The 26842-nt window shown below is 44.9% G+C and overlaps 2 protein-coding genes across 3 annotated transcripts; one reads left to right on the top strand and one right to left on the bottom strand.

Annotated features, from left to right (window-relative positions):
• Positions 1-126: 126 nt before the first annotated feature.
• Positions 127-8710, bottom strand: LOC4328692 (uncharacterized). 2 transcript variants are annotated; one of them, XM_015771072.3, is made up of 14 exons: positions 8561-8710; positions 8287-8427; positions 5939-6000; positions 5706-5793; positions 5561-5622; positions 5381-5474; positions 4710-5264; positions 4067-4558; positions 3800-3970; positions 2120-2224; positions 1885-2034; positions 1439-1565; positions 1289-1352; positions 127-790 (listed from the first exon to the last, which is right to left on the bottom strand). In XM_015771072.3, the coding sequence occupies exons 2-14, from the start codon at positions 8383-8385 to the stop codon at positions 673-675; spliced, it is 2187 nt and encodes a 728-aa protein (XP_015626558.1). In that variant the 5' UTR covers positions 8386-8427; positions 8561-8710; the 3' UTR covers positions 127-672. The 2 variants fall into 2 exon arrangements, with proteins under 2 accessions (XP_015626558.1, XP_015626559.1); XM_015771073.3 differs by having other exon boundaries at positions 1439-1562.
• Positions 8711-23080: 14370 nt separating this feature from the next.
• Positions 23081-24500, top strand: LOC9267696 (F-box/kelch-repeat protein At1g80440). The gene has a single exon (XM_015768636.3). The coding sequence runs from the start codon at positions 23168-23170 to the stop codon at positions 24311-24313; it is 1146 nt and encodes a 381-aa protein (XP_015624122.1). The 5' UTR covers positions 23081-23167; the 3' UTR covers positions 24314-24500.
• The last annotated feature ends 2342 nt before the right edge of the window (positions 24501-26842 follow it).

The following is a 26842-nucleotide window of genomic DNA, read 5'->3' as shown; positions in this document are numbered from 1 at the left end:
AAGGTATAAGAAATCATAGTGTAAAATTTGATATCTTCTCGAGGTACTAAAATTTTTAATTTTAAAAAATTTTCTCGAGGACCCAAAAATTTGAGAAAGCACAAGAATCTTCAGGTACATACAATATGGTGAAAACAACTTAGAAGTTTCGTTTTGTCCTGAGTATCATACAACATTCCAAAAATGGACCTTACACAATTATACATATCAACCATAATCCGGTATTACCATCCACATAAATTTTAATAGCCAACTGCACTGGGGGTAAATAAACAACCTGGGCCAATAAGAATACATGATTTGCACATGGTCCATGGAGAATCCGAAAAGAAAGTCAAAAAACCATTCGAGGCCCCGAGGCCTCATCCTTCCCAAATATACATGTTGCAACCGCATCAAACACAAATATACAAACACTATTGGAATGCGCATCAAGAACTCCGAAGGGTGGAGCTTATGCTCAGACGCAGTTACGCTCGACCATTGTCCTTGTGGAAACGAGTTGTACAACCAACTACAGCGGATAAATACACAACCAGTAGTATGAATTAACAAATTCTCTCGAGGGCTAGTATGGTTCCTGATCCCGCTGGGCACTGCAAACCCTTTGTCCGATGATGCACAAGAACTCCAAAAGAGCAGATAATATCGCACGTCGATTGTATAATGACCTTACCCAAAAGGATTTCCCCCAACAGAGCCATAGGAAGGTGGGGTGCTTGGCTGGGGGTACCTGGGAGCAGCTTGTTGATCAAAGCCCATGTTGAGGGAACCCAAACCTCCTTGTTGCCTGTAATGCCACAACTTGGACATAAGCGTCGAAACAACAAAAAATTGCACAATGGAACCAACACCTTGGAAGTATTTTAGGACGGAAATACGTCTTGTAGGAACTAAAACTTAAAATGAAAGAATGATATAACACAACGGAACCAACGCAAAGGCTGGTGCCTTTGGTTGCAGTACCAGATTTTAATGACACAAACAATGGGCATGCCACTAGAAGGTGGATGCTATTGTTTATAGTAGAGCAAAGGTGAGATAATTCTGAAAGCTACGGGTTTCAGTGGTTGATGTCAACCATCCAATCTGGTCGAATGGACTCATTAATAATTAGTCTCTATTTTAAGGTTGCATGCTACTTCCTACTCCTACATCCCAAAAGATACAACAAAAATGGCAGAAAAAAAAAATCAACACGAGCAAAAAGTATCTTTAAAAAAATGCTAAAAAGTTCTTCACTACACTTTCAACTTAGGAGATACACTAAATACAGCAGTCAACTCACATTGGAAGCATGGTATTAGGTAACTGCTCAGACATGTTTGGAACTTGCTGCATCATGTAATGATCTGAAGTTGAACCACAAATTAGCACACAGATAAGAAATACTAATAAAGAGCACAATTTCAGAGATTATGCTGAGATATGGAAATACTTGGAGGTGCAGGTGACTGGTACAGCTGCTGAGGTTGCTGTGGAAGGACTCCAAAACTCGAGGTACCAAGTAAACCTGGGGGAGTCATGCCAGCAGATGCTCCCAGTGGTCCAGGTAGGGGCTGCTGCTGCTCAAGGACACAAAGATTAACCATGTTAATGGAGCAAACAAAGATGGTGAGTCATACCAGCTGATCCAGGTCGGGATTGCTCAAGGGTACAAACAATATGGTCGCACTATCGTAGTGCATCATCAAGTATAAAACTAATGCACTTGACAGTTTTTTAGAGGAAGAGGACCAACATTTACACGAATATCACAATGTTAATGAAACAATCAGGCATAATTAATAGACAAGATACCTCAAGATTTACAAGAATAGTAAGTGAAACGATCTTAGTTTGAGATATTTTGTAAAAGAGGTATTTCATTCTCTTCATTCATACCGTGTGAGCTTGAACTGGAGCTGGCTCATTCCCAAGATCAAAAGGATTTGATGCTTTCGCAGGTTGGGGGTATGCATGTTGCTGTTGCGGATATACAGGTTGTTGATATGCAGGTTGAGCAAATGCCATCTGAGGATATGCTTGCATTCCCTAAAATTGGTAAATAATTTATCTAGTTAGGAAAAACATCAACATCAGATACACAATAAATCGCTAATATGAGAATGATAGATACCATTGCAGTCTGATATGGCATGGCATATCCCATTCCAAATTGGGGTGTTCTCTGCCAACCCCCTATTGTTTGAGGTCCTGGTGGATATAACGAAGTAAAGATATCCTGCAAAAAAATGATCTAAGGGTCAACTATGCTGACACAATGATTTTATGGAGCATATTAGTGGCCCCACCAGGTTTTTTTTTCTTCTCTAATATGACCATTTTTCACAGAAAAGGAAAAGGATCGCACAGTTGTCCTCAATTCAAAGTTAGTTTAAACGATCTTGCAAGTGAAATAGGGGTACAACGAAAAGACAAATGAACTGAGAAGCATTGTTGGTCACAACCAGCATGAATGGGCGACTCAGATCACTACTTATTACTTACTGGAAGTATAGACTCAAACCAATAGCTATATATTTTTTTTCTTTTTTTCCTTTTTTTGCATAATGATGACCTGAATGCCTGTTTAGCTTTTTCACTCGATAACCTGATTTATTTCCATGTATCTGGTTAGTCAACCCAGATATCACATTCAAATGCACCAACAATTATTAACACCATTATTCAACTCTTGCCCTACCATACCATGCATTGTTTTACATGCATATATTATCATCTCTCAATAAAAAAAAGTTAATAACCATGTAACCCCCATTAAAATGCAATTTAATATGTAAACAATCAACAAATCTCACCTAGTTTTAAACCAACATAACTGATCGCATAGGAAATGATATATCCTACCAACGTATTAACAGTTAGCTAATGCTTGCTAAACAGAAATACCACCTCTGACAGATCAAAAGATCATCATTTAACCTTGGGCCACCACACCTTACATTATTTGACAAGATTTCAAGGAAATACTAGCCATAGAAAAACTGTAAGTGTCAGTCTCTTAGCAGTTTTGAGCTCTATACCTTTTATCATGTACTCCTGTTCTTTTTTTATCTGACACTTTTTAACTCCATAAAATTTCAGCACGACACTGCAAATAACTTTTGTAACTTTATGTAAATTATTAAAGGCACCTGAATATCTAGGGACACATCTATAATCCAATACATGTATATGCTCAACAAGAATTTTGGAGCTTGGGTATGAAATGTACCCCATATGCATATGGTAAGTGAAATCCGAACTAAGAACTCATATTGACTAGTACTCAATTTAGTTGGACTGCAGTGATTATATGTCATGAAATTAGTTCATGGGAGGATAACCATATCATAAGTCCTGAACCTCAAAGCATATTGCTGTCCTATATATTATAGGTAATACACCAACAGGTATCGACTTGGAAGCCTAGGCAACAACAAAGTGCCTCATACTGCTATCCTATATATTATAGGTATAAAATAATGCAGTTCCTCTGCAACTTACAACATGGATTCTAAAGCGTCAAAGAGAAAACGGTTGTGCTACTAATCTGGTAAGTAGTTGGTTCTATGCCCTGTCCACAAATTTGGTAATTTCAGCTTTATGATTCACAAAATATGGTTACAATAAGTTTAGAAAATGGCATCGCATATTGCACAAGCTATACTGTAGAACATACAAATTAACGGATTACATATCTAAATGAAGCCAATGAAGCAAAGGGGTGGGGAAGATGAAACAAGTCAGTAGTGCAGGGACTAGAAAATGCTGCAATGCTAGATGTTCAATTCTCTACAAGCAGTTAATCACATACCGCTGGAAGTTCTTTCCGGCCAATGGATCTACTGTCAGTATTAGGTGCTGCTTCTTGAATGCCACTAGTTGCTCGGGAATTCGCAGAGACCTGGAACGGAAGTCCAGCTGCCGGAGCAGCTAGACCAGTTTGTTGAACTGAAGATCCATGGATAGACATTCCTGTTGAGGCCTAAGAAAAGTATCAAGTGAAAACCTATTTCAAGGCAAAAAAAGAAATGGAAGGTACACAGATCGACTTCTGATATTCCTCTGCAAACGGAAGTACCTGGTGACCTGAGACTCCAGGGGGTGCACCAAAAAATGAAGAATGTGACTGCCCCATCATGGATGACCCTCCATCATTTGGAACTGAAGTGGGCATGACCGAAGCTGGAAAAGCTGATGAATTGGGTGCAGAGGGTGTTTCAGAAAATGATAGTTGAGCAAGTGCAGACTCAAGGGGATCTACACTATTGCCAGTTTGTGGTGTTTGTTGCTGGCCGAAAGAATCAAACGATGCCCAGTCACCACCACCACTGCTCACTGATGACACATTTTTCCCTTGTTCCACAGCAGGCTGTTGTGCTGGTGCATTAACAGGTTGCACTGGCTGTGCACTAGCAGGCTGCTGTTGTGATGTAGGTGTAGATTGTGGAGGTGGCACAGATGCAGAAGGCTCAGGATCAGCACTGAAATCAATTAAACTTATCGTACTTGCCACTTTTATCTGTTCGGAGGTCCCCTCTGAAGAACCAATACTGCTGGCAGTTGATGTCCTCTACAATTATGAAGTATGTATTGTAAGCTAATGAATTGAACCTACTGATAAAATTATCAGCTTAACGTGGAAATGGAGACAAGAACATGGTGATATTTCTAAAAGCAATGTCTGCAAAAAAAAAAAGGAAACATCAGAGGAAAATAATAACCTGCATCTGTGGTGGAGGTTCGATGGTTCTGGTTCCATTTGGTCTTGGAGGATCAATTGGCCTTGGAGGATCAATCGGTCTTGGAGGATCAATCGGTCTTGGAGGATCGATTGGTCTCGGAGGATCAATCGTTCTCGCTACATTTGGCTTAGGAGGCTCACCAACCCGTAGTTGAGGTGCATTATCACCCAGTATATCCCTCACTGGCCGTACAACAGGGCTAGATCCATCGGTTTCCTTCTGGTAATTTGGAGACCCATTATCTGGCCTCTGTGGTTCAGAAGGCCTGCGGTCCTCAAACCGTTGAACTGGAGTTGTTTTTCCAGATCTATCCTCACGATTTCTATCATCAACTTCAAAGTAGCGGGGGCTTTTCTTATAATCATTATGTTCATAGCCAGGACTTCGTTCTCCATAGGAATATCTGGAATTTCTGTCATCGCTCCTTCCACTATAACTGCGACGATCAGAATAGCTTTCATTGTATGGCGGACTTCTTGAACCACCCCAATTTCCATCAGATCTCCTGTTTTCACTATACTCATCCTTATCATCCTAGAAGATACAAAGAAATAAGGAAATAACGAATTTAGGATAGTATAATAGCAATTTCCAACAAGCAATGGCAACTGCAAAAAAACAAGGATAGTTATAATTAGCCAACATATCACCTTTCCCCTCGGTGGCCGATCTGCACTTCTTTCTCCTGTGTATCTCCGTTCCACATAAACATGCTTAATAAAGTTCCTCAATTTATCCGCATTACTGAGACCAAAAGAAACAGGTCAGAATTCCAAGATAAAGGAAACAAGTTGTAATCTAAATATGGTATGGCTAAACAGAAAGGTAACCTGCTGTCAGGGAAAGAATTGCGGTGAGCATCCCATTCCTTGAAGAATATTTCTCTAGCACGCTACAGGTTATGCAAAACACATGTCAAATTAGAAAGGCCTAAAATGGTAGAAAACATGAAAAAGAAAAGAGAGGACAAGTCACCTCATTTCCTCCTTCTTGAAGGGCACTAACTTCCTGTGCAGTAAATTTAGCCATAGAAACTGACTTCGCTCGATGCGTGAACTCTCGGCTAGAAGCAAAACAAATTTTGTCATCAATAAAATTAGGATCACTGACTTCACTAAAATGCATCTAATTTGACCAAAGGGACAGTGAAGCTAGAGAGGTTCGACATATTACAAGTGTAACAAAACAGAACTGAATAAGAATCTTACTGTGCTCCACTGCAATTGGTACAAATGAAGGTCCAGAAATTTGTACAGACATATTGTGGTCCCTGTTAATATCAATATATGTGATTCAGTAATATACAAAAAAAATTAGGAAACAAAGTAATGCACATCAGTATTACACAAATACCCACTAATTAAGTCTACTTTCCCAACAAAAACATGTGTGGAGCACCTAAGCAAGGAGTACTCTGCTGAAGCAAAATATGGGCATAAATATAAGCTTGAACTATCTTAGAGTCCACCTAATTGCAAGAGTGGAGTGCAATCCTCCATAATCTTGACATGACATTATTAGGCAAACCTAGCTGCTTCTACTGCCGATTCCCTCCAGTACACATATTGCAAAACTCTTCAAGTTCCAAATGATAGATTTTGACATTATTTTGGGTGCACCATAGAATTAGAAAGCATAATACTCCCTCCGTCCCAAAATATAGCAACTTTTAGCTATGAATCTAGACATTTACTTGTCCGGATTCATAGCTGAAAGTTACTATATTTTGGAATGGAGGGAGTAATTTATTCTACTTGTGGTAGAGAAAATTAGGCAAGGCTCGCTGTGATGACTAGTTGGAGATTTCCAAATAACCTCATTGCGCTGTAGATCGAGTAATAAACGAACTACCAAAAAAGGCTTATGTAGTGAAAATGTCATGTGGACTGCAGATGATTCATGCTTTTCCAACAGTAGAAAACATTTGCAACAACTGATGGCATCTAATTATATAGGACCCCACTGTTGCAATAGCAGTTTAAGAAAAAAAATCATTTATTTTGCATAATAATAGAAGCAATCACTAATTGGCATACTCTAAAAGAGTAAAAAAGGTGAAGTCAACTGCCAGAACAATAGACATCCAAATGGGCCATGATAATATAGTTTCCTTATTGATAGCTGTGGTAAATTATTAATGCCCAAAACAACTAGCAGATCAGTCAAGTCAAGAATGCTATTTGCCTTAAATAGCAGATACTATGCTAGCAGAAAAAGAAAAGGAAAAAATCAAGCTTAAAGAAATGCATAGAGCCTAAAGTGCAGCGTGCAAATGTGCATGTATTAGCACGACAGAGTTTAGGGCATAAACAGAAGGGAAAAAATATTAAACATCCATGAACGCAAGGTCAACTAAGCTATTCAGGTGGTTGAAACAACACGTGAATTTTTAGACATCATCTGGAGAGTTAACAATCTTGGTATATAGTAGAATATTACTCCCTCCTTCCCAAAATGATCATCATATATGTTTATGCACCAAGACCAAGGATAATTTAAATCACATCAATCAAGACACCATGCACGCATTCTCCCACAATGCATGCATCGATCAAAACACCATGCCAATTACACCTTAGCATGCACACATTCTCCCATGCTGCATTAATTGTATTATGATGAAATCCGTGTCCATGCGGTTATATGATGATCAATTTGAGAAATTTTGAATTCCATTACATGATGATCAATTTGGGAAGGAGGGAGTAGCATGTACTGCCTTGCAAGTGCCAGAATGTCACAAAATACACGTTTTGGTCCAAGACGACCATAGTGGTTTCTAATTTTTTTTGCTTATGATCTTCAATTCTTCATCAACTATAATAGCAAAGAGTATATGTCAAAGCTGTTTTTCGACTAGGGATTTATTAAAATTCCACATGTTGTAATTCAATTATAAAGAGGTGTTCTTTTTATTTTATTTTCTGCTTGTGCTGCTTTTTGAAGGGCTGCTTTGTTTTGTCACACCACAGACAATGTAAGCAAGTGTGACATTCACCATTGACTTTGACTGCAAAGATATGAACATGATAACTTTGAGACGCTCATAATCCGTTTTTCCGCAAAGATAAGAATACTTTAGCAGCTCATAAGCGCCATTACTTTCTTGATACTTGTATCTTAGGTACCTCTTGGCCATTGTTCTAGTCCTAAGTCGTAACGCGTGATGTATATCTGGCAGAAAGTAGCAACATTTGTCGTCTACATAATTAATTACATGAAAAAGAATATGCTGTGTGATTACAGGGCATGGCATTACATCCAGCAATAGCTCCACGCATTACTCTCCGTCCCAATTTACTGAATTGTGATCCAGTATCAACCAGCCTAATAAAATACCGCTATCCGATCGGAAACCTACCTATCCAGCCAGCCAATGAGATCTCCTAGTATGCCGCAAACATTCGCGGGTAGCTCTAAAACCCTCGCCATTACTAGCAACGCTGAAGTATAAAGCCAAGCGAGCTCAAAAACCACTTCCCCTAGATCCTAGCCAACCCCGCCGAAATCCTACCACATTTAGCAAGCGAACAGTAGAAAGCCAGCGGGAACTCACCAAATTGTTGCAGTTGATGCACCTCTTGTTGGCGGGCAGCTTGAGCAGCCCGCGTATGATCCGCTCGTTCCTCTCGTCCTCCTTGAGCCTGCTCGCCATCGCCGCCCGGATCCCCGGCCGCCGCTGCCGCCGCCACAAACCCTAAAACCCCACCGCCGCAAAAAAAAAAATCAAACAAAAATATCCCCCACCGAAATGGCTCGAGATCCGACCAACCCAGCCAGATCCGCCCACAATTAGAGCAAAGCCACCGCCAAAATCGGCGAGCACTCACCTGCCGACGCGCCTCCTCCTCCGATGGCGGCGCTCGCGCGAGATCTCGCAGCGGAAGACGAGGTGGCGGCGAGCGGCGACGCGAAGGCTTCGCCTCTTTCGTTCGCTGGCTGCTTCGCTGCGCGTGTAAGTAAGTAATAATAATAAAACTGAAAAAAAAAACTTTTAATTAAACCTTTTTTTCTCTCTTCCCTTTCTCGTGGGGGGTTTGGGAGAAGAAGGCGAAGGTTAGGCAGCCGGTCAACCGAGAGAGCGGTGACCGGCGGCAGCCGGTGGGTTGGTGGGGCCTGGGGTGTGTGGGGCCCACATGGCAGTGGCGGTTGGGTCGGTTGTGGGTGCGTGTGTGAGCTGGACGTGGGCTGTTCCTTCACCGGCGTTTCTGGTCTGGTCTTGGTTTGTTTTTGGGTTTTCGCTGAGTCGCTGACTAATGATGATTCCTGTCTCCGCGCTGTCTCACCGACAGGTGGGGCCTAACAGAAAGAAGGTATTTTTTTTTTATTTTGGGGGGAAGGGAAGATGATGGTTCTAGAACCTTTGTGGTTGAGTTGGTGGCATGTAGTGATAGATGAATTCATCTTTGTTTTTGTTCTCTTTGGATGCATGAGAGGGTAATGAAGGTTTTGAATCAGTTGTTTGATTAGATGTTTTGAGGTTTACTGTGTTTTATTAAGTTATTACTAGGTGATATCCCGCACTTTGCTGCGAGATTTATAGATATATATTAAATATTATCGAAATGATAAAAGTTGAAATGTTAAAAAAATAATGTTAGGAAGATTATTTGACATATACTTGTTGATCTCTATAATATAATATTGTAGATATAATATAATATTGTAGATAATATGTTATGCTTGCATGGGATTTAAAATAGGCTAGAATAGTAATCGCTAGTGAGTGAAGATGTGGTATACTTGCATGGGATTTTAAATAGGCTAGAATAGTAATTGCCAGTCGGTGATGATGTTGCATGCTTGCATATTGAACTTTAGCTTCTATCAATTGTTAGTGGGTACTAATTATATAATTATATAGAAAGTATAGATTAGTATGTGCCTGATTACTATTTGGAAGCATGTTAAGGGAAAATTGGGTCTCCTGTTCGGAGAACATGCTTTACGGTGGTCTTTTTCACCCCAGGCTATAATGTTGACGAAATGAAAACTGAAACTATGACGATGTCCACATCTTCTAATAATCTAAAAGCTAGCTCTTTTGCTAGCTTTCGATTGGTGCATGTGGCGCCTTTTACTTTGAAGAAAAAACATAAGTTTATACTAGAGAAAAAAAAACACCTAACAATCATATGTGAGGAAAAATCTAGAGAAAAATATAATTCCAGAGGCTTCCAAAACTATCTTCTCTTTCCAATCACACAGAATTCTACTTATTTGCCTCCTATAAATATAACACGCCTACTCGATACCGCTCCGGTAACTCTAGAATATATAGTAAACCTAAAAATATTAAGCAAAAAAACATATCTAAAACAACAAATTTACACTCATTTTCTTTCTTTAAATATACTAATCATACTCGGTACTATTAGCTTGCGCTTTTGTTAGCTTTCGATTGATCCACGTGGCGCCTCTTACTTTGAAGAAAAATTATAAATTTATACTAGGGAAAAAACACCTAACAATCATATGTTATGATAAAAATATCACATATGGATTCCAGAGGATTCCAAAACTATCTTCTATTTACAATCACATGTAATTCTACTCCTTTGCCTCCTATAAATATACCACGTCTACTCGGTACTACTCATATAACTCTAGAATTATAGTGTAAAACAAAAATTATTAAGAAAAAACAAATCTGAAACAATGAATTTATATTTATTTTCCCTCTTTTAAATATACTACGCATATTCGGTACTACCCATATAACTCTAGTCTAGAATATATAGTGAACAAATAAATCATTTATATATAAATCCATAAAATGTTTCTTTAATATCATATATGTCCATTTGTCAAAACTAAAATAATGGTTCATAATTTTATTTCTAAAATATTTTATGAAAACTTTAAAATTTCAAATAAGAATGTCACAGTAATTATCCAGCATGTCACAGTAAATCTTCCCAACACTCTGGTTTAAAGTAGAAACTCGTTTATCACCCCCACCATTTGTGTTCATTGTCTTCTCCAGCGCATTGTTCTTCATCTTCGCCAAATGGGTGTTCATTGTCTTCTACAGTGTTTGTTGTTCATCTTCTTCTCTAGCAAGAAGATACGACTTATATAGGTCATCGCTCTCTTCTGCTAGCTGCCAATTATATAATATAAATTATCAACCTTGTCAGTGTTTAAATAAATAAACAAAAATAAAAAGAGTGAAAGTATTGAGCATCAGGTATTTAGGTCAGGTGTAAGTATTTGTTGCTACTGTCGGTTTTCGTAGTAACATGTACTACTCTGAATTTCTCTTTTAAACCACTTATGTGATAAGCATTAATGTTCATCCATACCTCGCTAGAATGAGGCTTCGACCGTGCTGATATCAACACCAACTGGTTCATCCGAGTGAATTCTACTACTTATGTGATAGCACTAATGTTCATCCATACCTCGCTAGAAGGAGGATTCGACCGTGCTGATATCAACACCAACGGGTGAATTCTACTGTGATTACAAGGCAAAAACGAAAACATCAAAAATACTACACCGTAATAATAATTACTTACTTGAAAACATCAAAAGGAGGTCTAAATTATGTTAGTTCTTAAAGCGTCATGATAATCATGGCACATGGCACATGTCAATGCTACTTGAGCACTTCATATCTCGCATTATGTCTGTTTTGAGTTACCAATTGTGGTCATATCTTTGGATTGCTCGTTCGACTATGATAGCGCTTATGAAACAGAGCTGTAATGAAATTATTTTACATCTCATCCTCTGTTGTGAGGCACACATGCAGTCAATAAAGTTATTAACAAAAGAGGATTAAAAAAACAGGGTGAGACACCTAAATCAATAAAAAAATGATTTAAATGGTACTTCGAAACAAGGTTGCAGTTAGTTGCTCCGGTTATATATATATAGTGTAGAAAATCGGTGTGCCGTTGGCATGTTTGCTAGTCAACCTATATAAATTTATCATAAAAAAATAGTAAATGATAAAATTGATGTGCTCACTAATTTGTCGTCACTACAAAGTGGAAAGCCAAACTAAATATGAAAGGTTTGCCGTGGAAATAAGTGCAAGCTGAGGTAAATGAGTTGGAGAGGCGAAAGGTGATGTTGCTGGCCTCATGCAAGGCTAGCGAGAAAGAGTTGAATCTTCGATGAATCAAATCCTTGAGCTACAGCACAGCCTCTACAGCACCCACCTCTTCTTGAAAGACACCCGGTCCAGTTTGATTCGAGAGCAGAATTTAAGAGACAAAAGTTGGAGGAAAAGAAGATCATTAGGAAGGAAAGAAGAAGGGAAGAAAGGATGGCATTGAAAGAAGATAAATCTGATAGGGAAAGGTCATCAACTAAGAAAAAAAAGGAGAGAGGGGCAGTCTGAGAGTGAAAGGAACATGCCATCAGAGAATACAAGAAATGGGAGGTGAAGTCTCAGATATCTTCTGAGAAGAAGAAGTCATATGAGAGCTCCAAGGCTGAGGATCATAAGGGAAAGGGTTATGAGAAGTCCAACACGGAGAAGAAGGGGAAAGGCAAGGAGAACAAGAGTTCTGAGAAGGGGAAGGGGAAGACAATTGACGGTAGAAAGAAATGACGAGGAAGGTTAGAAGAAATTGTTTCAGCCACTAGGACAACTAAATGCCAAGTATGAAATGCGACTAGGAGAGTAATTAAGGAACGATCCCTCCAGATAAAAGAAAACTTGTTGAGTTTTTAAGTCCTATTTCTCTGCAAGTACTTTTTTTCATGAAATAAAGACCATGCACTTATGCTTCTTATGCATTTCTCTCAGATCCATCATCCTTATTAGTATGTGCCTGATTTCTACTTGGATACATGTTAAGGGGAAATTGGGTTTATGTTCGGAGAACATGTTTTACTATGGTCTTTTTCATCCCAGGCCATAATGCTGACCAAATGAAAACCAAAACTAGAAGATGTCTAGATCCATGTATATAACTGGAGCAACTATCTGCAACCTTGTTTTGAAGTACCATTTAAATCATTTTTTTCATTGATTTAGGTGTCTCACTCTGTTTTTTAATCCCTTTTGACTGTGTGCGCGCTTCATAACAGAGGATGGAGATGTAAAATAATTTCATTACAGCTCTATTTCATGAGCGCTACCGCTGGTGATCACAAGTAAACCAAGATATGAACACAATTGGTAGCTCAAGGCAGACCTGATGCGAGATATTAAGTACTCAAGTAACATTGGCATGTGCCATGCGACATGATTAGCTAACAAGAACTAACATAATTTAGACCTTCTCTAGAACACAAATTTGACTGGTTTTCATACAAACTAGTTCTAATTCCGTGAAAAAAATGCCCTATTTCTCCCTTCACAAATAAGGCATTTGATACACAAGACCCAGACGGTGAGCTCTTTGATAGCTAAATAGCAATTTGACAATATACTTTACCTTCGTTTAAAACTCTTTTTTTGTTAAGTATAATATTGTACTCCCTCCGTTTCAGGTTATAAGACGTTTTGACTTTGGTCAAAGTCAAACTACTCTAAGCTTGACTAATTTTGTAGAAAAAAGTAGTAATATTTTTAACCCAAGGCTAGTAGTATTATAAAAAATTATTAAATTATAGATTTAATGAAACTATGTTGGTGTTGTAAATATTACTACCTTTTTCTATAGAGTTAGTTCAACTTAGAGTAGTTTGACTTTGACCAAAGTCAAAATATCTTATAACCTAAAACAAAGAGAGTAGATAACTATTTTGAATCAAAGTAAACAAAGTGAATCCAATTTTATGGATAACATGTTACTACCTATTTTGATAGGTCACACACGTACCGAGTCTGAGTCAGCGTCCGAGCGGCTTTGGCTAGGAGTCCGGATCAGAATTCGAATCCGAATCCGAAATAGAATGAGCGCCCCGCACTATAAATATATCAACCGGCGATCGTATAAGGAATTTGGCATCGTTGAATAGCCTCATCACCGTCGCAGACCACCCATCGCCTGATCTGCGCCTGCTGCTACCCATCTGCTTGCTAGCCGGGGCCGATCGATCGAGAGGCCCAATCAGTGATCAGCTTGCGAGCATGGCGACGGACATGGAGGTGGACGAGATGCGCCGGTGCCGGCGATCGTCGGGAGGAAGAGGTGCGCGGCGGAGGACCGGAGGATGGAGTCGGATTTGCGGCAGGAGGCGGAGCTCCGTGCGAAGGCGCTCAAGGACAACACGTGGGGGGAGATGGTGGCCTGCGACGACCCCTGGCTGAAGGAGATCTTGCGGAGGAGGTGCGTGAACGCAATGCGGACGAGGGCCCTCCACGCCCAGATCACCAGGCTCATCGACGACATGGATCGCCGCCATCGCAAGTTCTTCCTCACGGGGAACGAACAGGTGCTCTGGCCGCCCTCCCATGTGTACTAGTATCATGGATGCATCTCTTCTGTGCAATTGTTCATGGTTGAATCCTTTGTTCCTCTGTTCCAGATTATCCAATAATTCTATGTGTAATCAAGTAGGTAATTATTATTACGGTGTAGTAGCAAACTTTTCAAGGTTTTTTTTGGCCTTAGAATCATAATAGAATTTACTCAGATGAAGCTGTTGGTGTTGAGATCGGCAACTGCTAATACGGCCGAATCATCATTCTAGCAAGTCAAGAGAGATTTAGAGGCATGGATGAACATTACTAATAGTGCTATCACATAAGTGGTTTAAAGAGAAATTCAGAGTAGTACATCACTACATCTCACTATAAAAACCAACCGTAGCAATAGCTACTTACACCTGACCTAAATGAGAGCTCCTAGCGCGGGATTAAGTGACGCACGCGGGATTAACGCTAGCACGTCATGGAAAAAAAAAGGGGCTGCTAGCACGCACGCACGGCAGCCGCTTTCCTTTTTCTCTCTGATCTCCTATTTTGGTGCTTTTTGGATTTTTTTTAAATCTCTTTCTTTTTTTTCTCCACACGCGCGCATAATTTTTTTTCAATATTTTACAAATTCAATCTTTCACCTTTAATATCAGTCGAGAGTTTTAAATTTGAGTTGAATGTTTATTAAATTTAAGTTGAATGTTTTAAATTTTGAGATGGAAGTTTTCAAATTTAAGTCGAAGGTGAAAGTTTTTAAATTTGAGTTAAAAGTTTTCAAATCTTGACTTGATTTTTTAAATTTGAGTTAAAAGTTTTCGAATCCGAGTTGAAAGTTTTCAAGTCTGAATAGAAAGTTTTCAAGTTCGAGTTGAAAGTTTCAAATCAGAGTTGAAAGTTTTCAAGTCTGAATTGAAAGTTTTCAAATCCGAGTTGAAAGTTTTTAAATCTTTAATTGAAAGTTTTCAAATCTGAGTTGAAAAATTCAAAAAATCTTAAGTTGAAAGTTTTAATCTTGACTCCTATACATGTGCGGTAGTCAAAGGCGAAAAAAGAAAAAAAAACGTGACAACGCCATATAGTCCATGGGAAAAAAAAGAAAAAAAGGAATAAAAAAACGTCACAACGCCAATAAAAAAAAAGAAAAAAGAAACATCGCGTCTACACGGGCCTCCGTTTGGCGGCGTCGTAGGCGCGTATGCGCTAGATAGCTTTTCCGGACATGAATACCTACCTGAAGCTCAATCCTCTCACTCTTTTTTTTTCTTTTTTGCTTATTCATCTAAATACTAACAAGTTGAATAAACTAGATATCATGACCATCCAAATGTGAAATGATATTACAATTAGGCAAAAATCAACGACCTCTTCCATTCTTCAATCAAGAAAAAAGAACTGAATTTCATTCTGCCACAAAAATATTGCATTACTGAACTACAGGCCCAATACTGAATGTTGGTGATATGGGCCTGGGGGTATCATGTTTAGAGTGCCCCCCAAGGCCACGTGGCCCTCCCCCGAGGGGAGTGAGGCCAGAGGTGGGGCGGCGGCCACTCCTTCCCAAAGACTAGTCAGAGGAGGCTGCCCCCCAAGGCCACGTGGCCCTCCCACGAGGGGAGTGAGGCCCGAGGTGGGGCGGCGGCTACTCCTTCCCAAAGACTAGTTAGAGGAAGCTGCCCCCCAATGCCACGTGGCTCTCCCCCGAGGGGAGTCAGGCCCGAGGTGGGGTGGCGGCCACTCCTACATAGACTAGTCGAAGGAGGCTGCCCCCCAATGCCACGCGGCCCTCCCCCGAGGGGAGTAGGCCCGAGGTGGGGTGGCGGCCACTCCCTCCCAGAGATTGGACGGAGGAGGCTGCCCCCCAATGCCACGTGGCCCTCCCCCGAGGGGGATCGGGCCTGAGGTAGGGTGGCGGCCACTCCCTGGCCGAGACTAGAGGGAGAAGGCTGCCCCAGGCGCCACGTGGCCCTCCCTCGAGGGGAGATCGGGCCCGAGGTCGGGCGGCGACCGCCCCCTCCCGTGACTAGGGGTCGGACTCCCCCGACCCCCTCTCTAGGTCACCACGTACGGTGGGTTAGGTGTCCGCCTCCAGGTGCCCACCTACCAGCATTAACGGCGACCCGAGCGGTCGCGCCACGCCGCATTTAATGCGGTGTGCAGTGCACTCAACCGGTCTGTGACCGGTCGAATGACTGATGGGACCCAGGATGTCATGCGCACCATCGCGTGTGTCAGGCGACGTGCAGCCCGACATATCCCATCAAATAATGATGGTGAGAGGTTCTCATCCTCTTATCCCAGCCGGAGTCGGTCCTCCCATTCTGGTCAAAGCAAGGCTCCCGTTTCCCGGTGTAATAGGAGCCCAGAAGTCTTCACCCATTAAATGGTGACTGACAGGGGCACCCCCCGTGTCAGGCGGCAAGATTTGATAGGCCCCATCATCAAGACGACGTGCGCATGGCTTCCCAAGCCAAGAGACAAGACATGCATTTAATGCAAAGATTATAATACTTCTCCACCGGAGCTAGCTTAGGTTGTTAGGCTCATGTGGTAACCCCTTGAGGTATAAAAAGAGGTCCAGGCCTAGTGGTGGGGGGGAGGGGACTTCCGAGCGAACTGGCGCTTGAGTCTCGCAACCCCAGGCACTTGTGTTCTACACTTGACCATAATCCCAAACACAGGAGTTGGCCCGAACCTGTATAAACCCCTTTTGTCTCATCGTCTTTGGGGGATTGAACCCCCTCAAGATCACACAGCTTCGCTCACCGAATCCTTGAATCTCACCCGCTGCCCCCAGCCGAACTCACAAAGGGGGGCCTCACAGTTCCCTGGTGGAGGAGTTCATTCTCCGACATCTGGCGCGCCAGGTAGGGTGTGTGTTCGTGATTTTTGAGGTTCTTTCGAGCGCCGGCGCGACGAGCGTCACACCGCCGATGCGGGGGAAGGCGCAGCCTCCTCGGGAGAGCCGCGCCACCCTAGGCAGGGGGCTAGGCCTCCCACTTCCTCACCGGAAAAGGCTAGCGGCCAGGCCTTTGTGGCGAGTCTTCGGAATGTCCGATGGCCCCTAAAGTTCCGACCCAGCCTCACCGAGAAGTACGACGGCGGCGTCAACCCCTCCGAGTCCCTCCAGATCTGCACGACGATCATAGAGGCGGCGGGGGGTGATGACCAGATCATGGGGAGCTTCTTCCCCATGACCCTCAGGGGCCAAGCGCGGGGTTGGCTCATGAACCTGCTGCCTGCCTCGGTCTACTCTTGGGAGGACTCTTGCAGTTGAGCTCCGGGTGCCGTCGAAGCCCGGGACCCCCTGTGCTGGTTCTTCCGTAGCGGCTAGCTTTGGTCCCGCCGGCTGGCTATGGTGCCCGGCCCGGCTCAACTAATCGTCCTTTCAACCTTCAAGTATTTTCAATTTTTCAATTCATCAGCTTAATACAGCTTGAAGTCTTATATTTCTTTTCCCCCATTCTTTTCTCATGGCCCTGTGACGCTCGTGTATTGCGCATTCGTTTGCTTCCTCGGTGGTAAGAGCCCAACCTCTTTCTCATCTACATGAACGTTTCCTCGCCAAGTGTGGGGGCTAAGTTTTCTAGCCCTATTCCAGCCTTAAGTTGAGCTCCGGGTGCCGTCGAAGCCAGGGACCCCCTGTGCTGGCTCTTCCGTAGCGGCTAGCTTTGGCCCCGCCGGCTGGCTATGGCGCTCGGCCCGGCTCAACTGCAGACAGGGATCGCTGGCTCTAGAGTTTTTCGGCTCTCACACTCGTGCAAAAGTAGTCGTCCGTGTAGAAGGGAGAGATATTGGAAGGAGGCCACCGAAAGGAAAGAGCAAACAGAATGTGTAGCGTGGGGACACAGGCTCGTGGGAACTTGACCTCGTTTGCTAAGTGATCACAGGCTTCCCAAGATGGTTCGGAACCCATGGTGGGGGGCTCTCTTCGAGCTAAAGGTTTGAAAGGTCGTGACATGCAAGCAAGGTTTGTGTTTGCTTCATTCATACAAGCAATTCTTTGCTATAAGTCTGGGGCTACGATTCCTAGCTCTATCCTAGCCCTGCGTCGAGCTTTGGGCGCCGTCGACGCCTGGGCCCCCCTGTGCTGGCTCTTCTGTAGCGGCTGGCTTTGGCCCTGACGGCTCGCTACAGCGCCCAACTTGGCTTGATCATGGGTGAAGATTGTTGGCTATGGAAAATTTAGTCCTCGCACTCGCGCGAAGATAATCGTTTGCATAGAATTATTATTGCTTATATTTATCTGTCGCCCATCTCTTCCTCGTAGTCCCGCGGTACCCATGTGTCGCGCGCTGGCTTGCCTCCCTTGATAACAAAAAGTTTGTATTCGCTTCATCTATTCAAATGATTCTTTGCTAAAAGTGTGGGGGCTACGATTCCTAGCTCTATTCTAGCCCTGCGTCGAGCTTTGGTCGCCGTCGACGCCCGGGGCCCCCTGTGCTGGCTCTTCCGTAGCAGCTAGCTTTGGCCCCACCGGCTGGCTACGGCGCCCAGCCTGGCTTGATCACGGGTAAAGATTGCTGGCTATGGGAAGTTCAGTCCTCACACTCATGCGAAAATAATCGTTTGAATAGATAAAGTAGAACACCAACAGAGGTTAACAAAAGGCAGGGGCAAGCGAGGTACGCGGCGTAAGGTCACGGGCCCGAGAGAATCTAAAACCGTTTGCTGAGTATATACATGAAATAAGTTCACGACCTAAGGTACGTGCTAAACTCCCGAGCCCACAGCGCTTCGGAAACCGGGAGGAAAGTGAGAAGTTAAGGCAACGTATGAACGTGACTAAACTCCCACCGCCCAACTCCCAGAATGATAGGATAGAAGATCGGGCCCACATGTCAACTGACTAGAAGATTGGCGTCAACCCTGACCACCTGGGAAAGGGTTTGGTCAGGGCTAACGCCGGGGGCTACTGTCGGTGATATGGGCCCGGGGTATCATGTTTAGAGTGCCCCCCACTAGTCTTTGGGAAGGAGTGGCCGCCGCCCCACCTCCGGCCTCACTCCCCTCGGGGGAGGGCCACGTGGCCTTGAGGGGCAGCCTCCTCCGACTAGTCTTTGGGAAGGAGTGGCCGCCGCCCACCTCGGGCCTCACTCCCCTCGGGGGAGGGCCACGTGGCCTTGGGGGCAGCCTCCTCCGACTAGTCTTTGGGAAGGAGTGGCCGCCTCCCCACCTCGGGCCTCACTCCCCTCGGGGGAGGGCCACGTGGCCTTGGGGGGCAGCCTCCTCCGACTAGTCTTTGGGAAGGAGTGGCCGCCACCCCACCTCGGGCCTCACTCCCCTCGGGGGAGGGCCACGTGGCCTTGGGGGGCAGCCTAATGCCACGTGGCTCTCCCCCGAGGGGAGTCAGGCCCGAGGTGGGGTGGCGGCCACTCCTACATAGACTAGTCGAAGGAGGCTGTCCCCCAATGCCACGCGGCCCTCCCCCAAGGGGAGTTAGGCTCGAGGTGGGGTGGCGGCCACTCCCTCCCAGAGATTGGACGGAGGAGGCTGCCCCCCAATGCCACGTGGCCCTCCCCCGAGGGGGATCGGGCCCGAGGTAGGGTGGCGGCCATTCCCTGGCCGAGACTAGAGGGAGAAGGCTGCCCCAGGCGCCACGTGGCCCTCCCCCGAGGGGAGATCGGGCCCGAGGTCGGGCGGCGACCGCCCCCTCCCGTGACTAGGTGTCGGACTCCCCCGACCCCCTATCTAGGTCACCACGTACGGTGGGTTAGGTGTCCGCCTCCAGGTGCCCACCTACCCGCATTAATGGCGACCCAAGCGGTCGCGCCACGCCGCATTTAATGCGGTATGCAGTGCACTCAACCGGTCTGTGACCGGTCGAATGACTGATGGGACCCAGGATGTCATGCGCACCATCGCTTGTGTCAGGCGACGTGCAGCCCGACATATCCCATCAAATAATGATGGTGAGAGGTTCTCATCCTCTTATCCCAGCCGGAGTCGGTCCTCCCGCTTTGGTCAAAGCAAGGCTCCCGTTTCCCGGTGTAATAGGAGCCCAGAAGTCTTCACCCATTAAATGGTGACTGACAGGGGCACCCCCCGTGTCAGGCGGCAAGATTTGACAGGCCCCATCATCAAGACGACGTGCGCATGGCTTCCCAAGCCAAGAGACAAGACATGCATTTAATGCAAAGATTATAATACTTCTCCACCGGAGCTAGGTTAGGTTGTTGGGCCCATGTGGTAACCCCTTGAGGTATAAAAGGAGGTCCAGGCCTAGTGGTGGGGGGGGACTTCCGAGCGAACTGGCGCTTGAGTCTCGCAACCCCAGGCACTTGTGTTCTACACTTGACCATAATCCCAAACACAGGAGTAGGCCCGAACCTGTATAAACCCCTTTTGTCTCATCGTCTTTGGGGATTGAACCCCCTCAAGATCACACAGCTTCGCTCACCGAATCCTTGAATCTCACCCGCTGCCCTCGGCCGAACTCACAAAGGGGGGCCTCACGGTTCCCTGGTGGAGGAGTTCATTCTCCGACACTGAAATTCTTATCGTCATCATGCGACGGCCCATTACTGGCGAGTAAATAAACCAGATATCATGACCATCCAAATGTGAAATGATATTACAATTAGGCGAAAATCAACGACCTCTTCCATTCTTCAATCAAGAAAAAAGAACTGAATCTTATTCTGCCACAAAAATATTGCATTACTGAACTACAGGCCCAATACTGAAATTCTTATCGCCGTCATGCGACGGCACATTACTGGCGAGTAAATACGACGGAGAGATCTCCCTTTTTTATTTCTTTCTCCGGTCAGTCTCACGAATAAATAACAACAACGTTGCGCTTGGACACACGAGCCAGCCATCATCGATCCAAACCTGATAAAGAACTTGATCTTGCCGTCTTGGCCATCTTGCTGTCCCTGTAAAATTTGTCAATTATGTGTGTGATGAAGTGTGAACAGCGCGTTACATTCGACTGATCCTGAAAATAATCCCCCAAATTAATATCTGAGCTAGTAGCTAGCTGCAATCGATCCTGCAAGCTACACCAGCGGCCAAAAAACGAGCCGGATTAAAGCCGGTGCAATTGCATTGATGCTCCCAACGCCCAATCTGATCGACAATTTGCACTGCACGATCGGCTCAAATCAGCTCGTCAGTCACACTCGATGCGTAACAGTGACAGTGACATGTCACTCCTGTGTCTGTGACTCTGTGTGGCTCTCTGTAAAAACGGGATCGAGAGCGCGCGTGCGAGCATGTGCTCGTCGACGGCGGCGGCGTCGCGAACGAGTGGATAGGGCGGTGCGCCGACGATCTGATCGATCCGCGGCTCCGACCGCGACGGACGTCGATTTGGGAGGAAATGGGTTAATGGAATGGATGCACTTGCAGTTACAGTTAAGTTAACCAGAGCTTTGCTTTATTTGCTCTGCTCTGTTTTGTCTGTTCGGTCACTCCGCTGGTCCACTAAATATCACCCTTTATCCTGATCGATTAGTTGGATGGGCACGAGGAATAACTGGTATGCTTAAAAGGTACCGGTATTTTTTTATTGACCGGTAAACAGAATCAACTCTGTACTCTTCCCATCAAAATAAAGGAATTAACTTCTTACTATAAATTTAAACATAGAAAGAAAATACTAGCACCGTTATAAAAAAAGCTATCTACTACTCCCTCCGCCCTAAAATATAAGTGTTTTTAATTAGATGAGACACATTCTACTATGTGGATAGATTATCATACAAAACATAAGGCAGCAAGATCATTTGAACCAAGGGACTAGGGTAGTACATAGAGAGGAACGGATCATGAAGTTAACCAAGCCATAACAACTTTGTCACACATAAATCGACGTATACATTCAAGACTTCGGGTTGGCCATAGCTTCGTTGAAACAAAAGTAGAAATAACCTAAGTGAGCAATAGTTTAACTGATTAGGTTTCTTGTGATAGAATTTCCCTCTGAATTTCTAAATGTTTAAATTTATAGCTGATTATTTTTTTTATTGCTAGGCAATGTAATTGTTGACAATGAGATGTCCGTGTTGATTTCATCAATATTAAGATATACCAATCCAATCTTTTAATATGGTGTGCATATGTGTATTTATAGAAGTGAGTATATGAACGTTTACGTTTGTACTGTGTTCTAAAAAATCGAAATAAATTTTACTACAGTATTAAAAAAAACTTGTGGTTGTACGCACATATAGCCTAGTCATACCAGCCGGCAGTGGCTCGTCGGCAAAAACTCCATCAAATTTTAATATTGATGTGTAAATTGATGGTGAAATTTATAGAGTAAATACTATGAATCCAGTTACTCTGCAGTAATGTTGAGCAACATTGGTGATGTGAGGAGAACAGTGAACGAATGCATTGAGCATCAGCGCTCTACTGTAGCTACAGTATAGTAGATGTTGCTTTACAGCAGAATTTACTGTAGCAGATCATCCGAACCATCAATCACACAACCAACGATACACAGTATCCCTAATGCCATATATTGTACCTCTCTGCCGTATTACATTTACATGCTACTCCTATAATATATTAATATATTATAGTAACATAATATCGGATGAGACATTTCATATTATAATGTAGACACCCTCTTATCTAGTATATTCGTTGTACTATGAAATATCTCATCCGATACTAGTTTATTATATTATGGGAGAGAGAGAGAGTACTGTAATAGAGGATCCCAATCCAAATACGAAGTTATATTGAAATCTATTCGGGTTAAAAGAAAATCTTAAGCGACGGGCGCCTTCGTGACTCCTCATTTGCATCCAATTTTCCCCCTGACCCAACCGTGTGCCCGCGCCGCCGAATACAATAGAAACACACGCAAATTAAAACACACCTCCAAAACCACGCGACGCGACGCGACCCCCGGTTCCCCTCAAACCAAACGGTTCGCCGCAATTCCCACCCCCCCCCCCCCCCTCCCCCAAAACACTGCCGCACCACGCCTCGTTCCCGCGGACTCCGACCTCTCCCGAATCCCTTTCTCTCCTTTGCCCGCCTATTTAAACCTCTCCCTCTATTCCCAAACCCCAACATCTCCACTTGACTAATCCACAGTTCCACTCTCTGATTCTCAATTTTCAATTTCTTAATAGAGAAGAAGCGATCGGATTAAGCGATGAGTGATGACGAGCTGATTCCGGGGCTACCGGAGGAAGTGGCCCGGGAATGCCTGCTGCGCGTGGGATTCGACCAGCTGCCGTCGGCGAGGAGCACGTCGCGGCGGTGGAAGGCGGAGGTCGAGTCGCCGTTCTACCACCGCCTCCGCAGGGCCCGCGGCATGGCGCGCCCGCTCCTCGCCCTCGCCCAGGCCGAGCCGCCGCTCGCCGCCGCCGGCCCGGCTAACAAGTACGCCGGCCTGTCCACCTCCTACCGCCTCGTCCTCCACGACCCCGTCGCCGGCGGCTGGGCCGCGCTGCCGCCGCTCCCCGGCGCCGGTGGGCTGCCGCTCTTCTGCCAGCTCGCCGCGGTGGCGGCGTGCGGCGGGGAGAGGAGGCGGCTGGTGGTGGTCGGCGGGTGGGATCCCGAGACGTGGGCGCCGACGGACGCGGTGCACGTGTACGACTTCCTGTCCGGGTCGTGGCGGCGCGGCGCGGCGATGCCTGGACCGAGGCGGTCGTTCTTCGCGTGCGCCGCGGTGGGGAGGTGGGTGTTCGTCGCCGGCGGGCACGACGAGGAGAAGAACGCGCTGCGGTCGGCGGTCGCGTACGACGCCGAGGCCGACGCGTGGGTGCCGCTCCCGGACATGGCGGCGGAGCGGGACGAGGCCAGGGGCGTCTGCGTCGGCGGCAGGTTCGTCGCCGTCGGCGGGTACCCGACGGAGGCGCAGGGCCGGTTCGCCGGCTCCGCCGAGGCGTTCGACCCGGCCGCGTGGGCGTGGGGCCCCGTGCAGGAGCGTGTCCTCGACGAGGGGACGTGCCCGAGGACGTGCTGCGCCGCGCCGGCGCCCGCGGCGGGCGCGACGATGTACATGCTCCGCGACGGCCACCTCGCGGCGCGCGACGCCACGAACAACGGCGGCGCCGCGTGGCGGGCGGTGGCGAGCCTGCCCGAGGACGGCCGCGCGGTGACGGCCCTCGCCGCCATCGGGGACGGCCGCGTGGTCGCCATCGGCGCGGGGAGCCACGGCGGCGAGCAGGCGGTGTACCTGCTCACCACCGGGGAGGGCGGCGACAAGAACGGCGCGGCGCAGTCGTGGGCGCGCGCCGCGGCGCCGCCGGAGTTCGCGGGGTACGTGCAGGCCGCGTGCTGCGTCGAAGTATAACGATACGTGCAAGTAATGTACGTACAGAAACGTACACTGTACGTACGTACATATGCGCGCGCGCGCGCGCGATTGTGTATACGTTTTTGTGCGCAATTTTTATAGTGTATATGTTTGTGTTGTACACTTAAAGCTCAGCGTTTCGTATATACGATGATCCGAGATGGAGATGATCAGTTTTGCATAAGCTCTGTTTTGTTTGTTTACTTCACATAAGCAGATAAGCTCATTGGAGTCTTCCGTGCATCCACAAATTGAACGCTATTTTTTTCTTTTCAAATATGCAAACAGCATCAAGCGTGTGTACACTGCACGGAAGAAGCTTCTTTTGATATAGGACGCTGACATGTAGGCCCGTGATATGTAGGCTAATGAACTGTGGGACTATCAGGCATTCAAAATCAGAGAGCAGGAGAGTAAGGGGGTTAGAACATGTTTAAAGAGACAAAAGATTATAATAAATTCATATTCTTGCTGAAATCCTTTTAAAGTGTTGTATATATATACTTCCTCTGCTCTATAAAAAAACTATTTTTAACGGTGAATCTGAACATGTGCATATACATGTTTGGGTTATAACACGTTCTGTAGAAAAATCCCGCATATTACTGCTAAACTTATTTTTTGATAAAAAATATGGCGCCATAAATATAGCTACACCCAAAGAAAAATACCACCACCCCTACCATATGTCACTGATTAAATTTACAAATCCCAAAAATAGAATAATGATGTCAGTAATATCCGAGACAATTGACAGAGCCAGCTTTCGGATGATATTTTGGCAATCATCTGTGACATTTCCCTCTTGAAGACACGGACAGGACAAACCAAAAAAAACCATGAGCCAAATGGATTCAAAGTGGACCCTGTAGACACATCACACATATCCCTGCAGCGGCAAGTGACGATGTGTAAACCAGAAGACGACGAACGGCGACGATCTGATCCGAAAACCCGCCGCCGGTAAATGGCGCGCGAGAGCAACCGCCCGCCGCAGGATACCTTTTTTTTGGGGCGCCCAACGGATAACCGTTGCCGGCACGAGGTCCCACGGAAGGCGACCATGTCGTGTGCCGTTTGACGGCGACGTCCTCCAATCCAACCCGGGCAGCTGCTGAATCCGCCAGCTGAAACTGGCAAGCTGATGAGGATGTTTTTCAGTCAGCGCCATCGGTTACTCCTCAACTCAGTAGCCCCCAGCTCAAATTTAAAATTGAGTAAATTTCATCATGGACTACATTTTTTTTACCAGTGTTTCATATTGGGCTAGGGCTAAGTCAAGATTTTCACTTTACACCATGTTTCTTTGCCAATTGCCAAGAGTTGCACTTTGGGGCAGGGTATGTTCACAACTTGGGCATGTGTGACTGACCTCGCCGTAGATATTATGATTGGATTGTGATGACACTCAATTCAAACAACTTCTTGATGCGCGGTGTGGCACGGTTCAGGTAGAGATGGCTAAACCCACTCATGACATGACGAAAGAACGAGATGTGTGCTATCGTTTCATGCGTGCAGAACTTCCTTCGCATATCTAGGTGTTGTCACATTGCAATAATCTCTATTACAAGCTTGCCGACGTCCACAATCCAATCATCTCCATCACAAGCTTGCCGGCGTCCTCTCTTATCTCCTGATCTACTGACATGTGAGAGCATCCAGTCCAAAGTGAAAGCTTTTGGTAAAAGAAACTGGCCCAAAGTGAAAACTTTGTCTTTAGGATTGTCCATGTTGAAACTTAGGTAAAAATACCTAGACCAATGTGCAATTTACTCTTTAAAATTTAAAAGTTATTTTAAAAATTGATCTTGATTTTTTTTATCATACTTTATTTCAGAATTTATATTAAAAGTTAATTTTATAGTTGATTTTGATTTTTTTTAATCGTACCATTGAATTTTAAGTCGTCCAAAATACATATAAAAAAGTTTTTCATATGAACAACCTTCTCTATCTCATATTATAAAAAAGTCAAACGACTTATAATACGAAACAAAGGGAATATTTTTTAACCGCTAACAAAAGCTACAGCTTGTAATAGCTGTAGGCGAAACGACGGTTTCTAGTGAATGGATACTGCCACAGTGGATGGGAAGAAAGGGCTGCAGGTTTCGATTCCAACGAGAGGCAAAAATGCCTTTTTGGAACGCCGACAAAAAAGCGAAGAAATTTCTTTAAGGACTCCTCTTGAAAAAGAGGGAGGTGAATCAAACTAAAAACTTTAAGAATTGAGATACCTTGGCTGCGTACTCTTTGTTCATGAGCTTCAGAGTCACCGTGCTGCCAATTCTTAAAGCTGACTTAAGAAAGAGCCAACTCTGTCAACGCCAGAAAGTTCACCAGCTTGTATCTGAAGCAAAGATCATTTCTGGCTGCTTCGTGATGAAGTGCCCAAATCTTTCTTTCCTCTGCTTTGCACCTGGTTATTGACTGCATACGGCAAAGCATAATTTAAGGTCAATTCTTGGTGCAAATCCAACTCCAGGCACTTCTACTTCATAATAACTGCGGAGAACAAAGCCA

Source organism: Oryza sativa, chromosome 2 (assembly GCF_034140825.1).
Source record: "Oryza sativa Japonica Group chromosome 2, ASM3414082v1".
Taxonomy (NCBI): Eukaryota; Viridiplantae; Streptophyta; class Magnoliopsida; order Poales; family Poaceae; genus Oryza; species Oryza sativa.
This window is presented reverse-complemented; position numbering and strand designations above follow the sequence as displayed.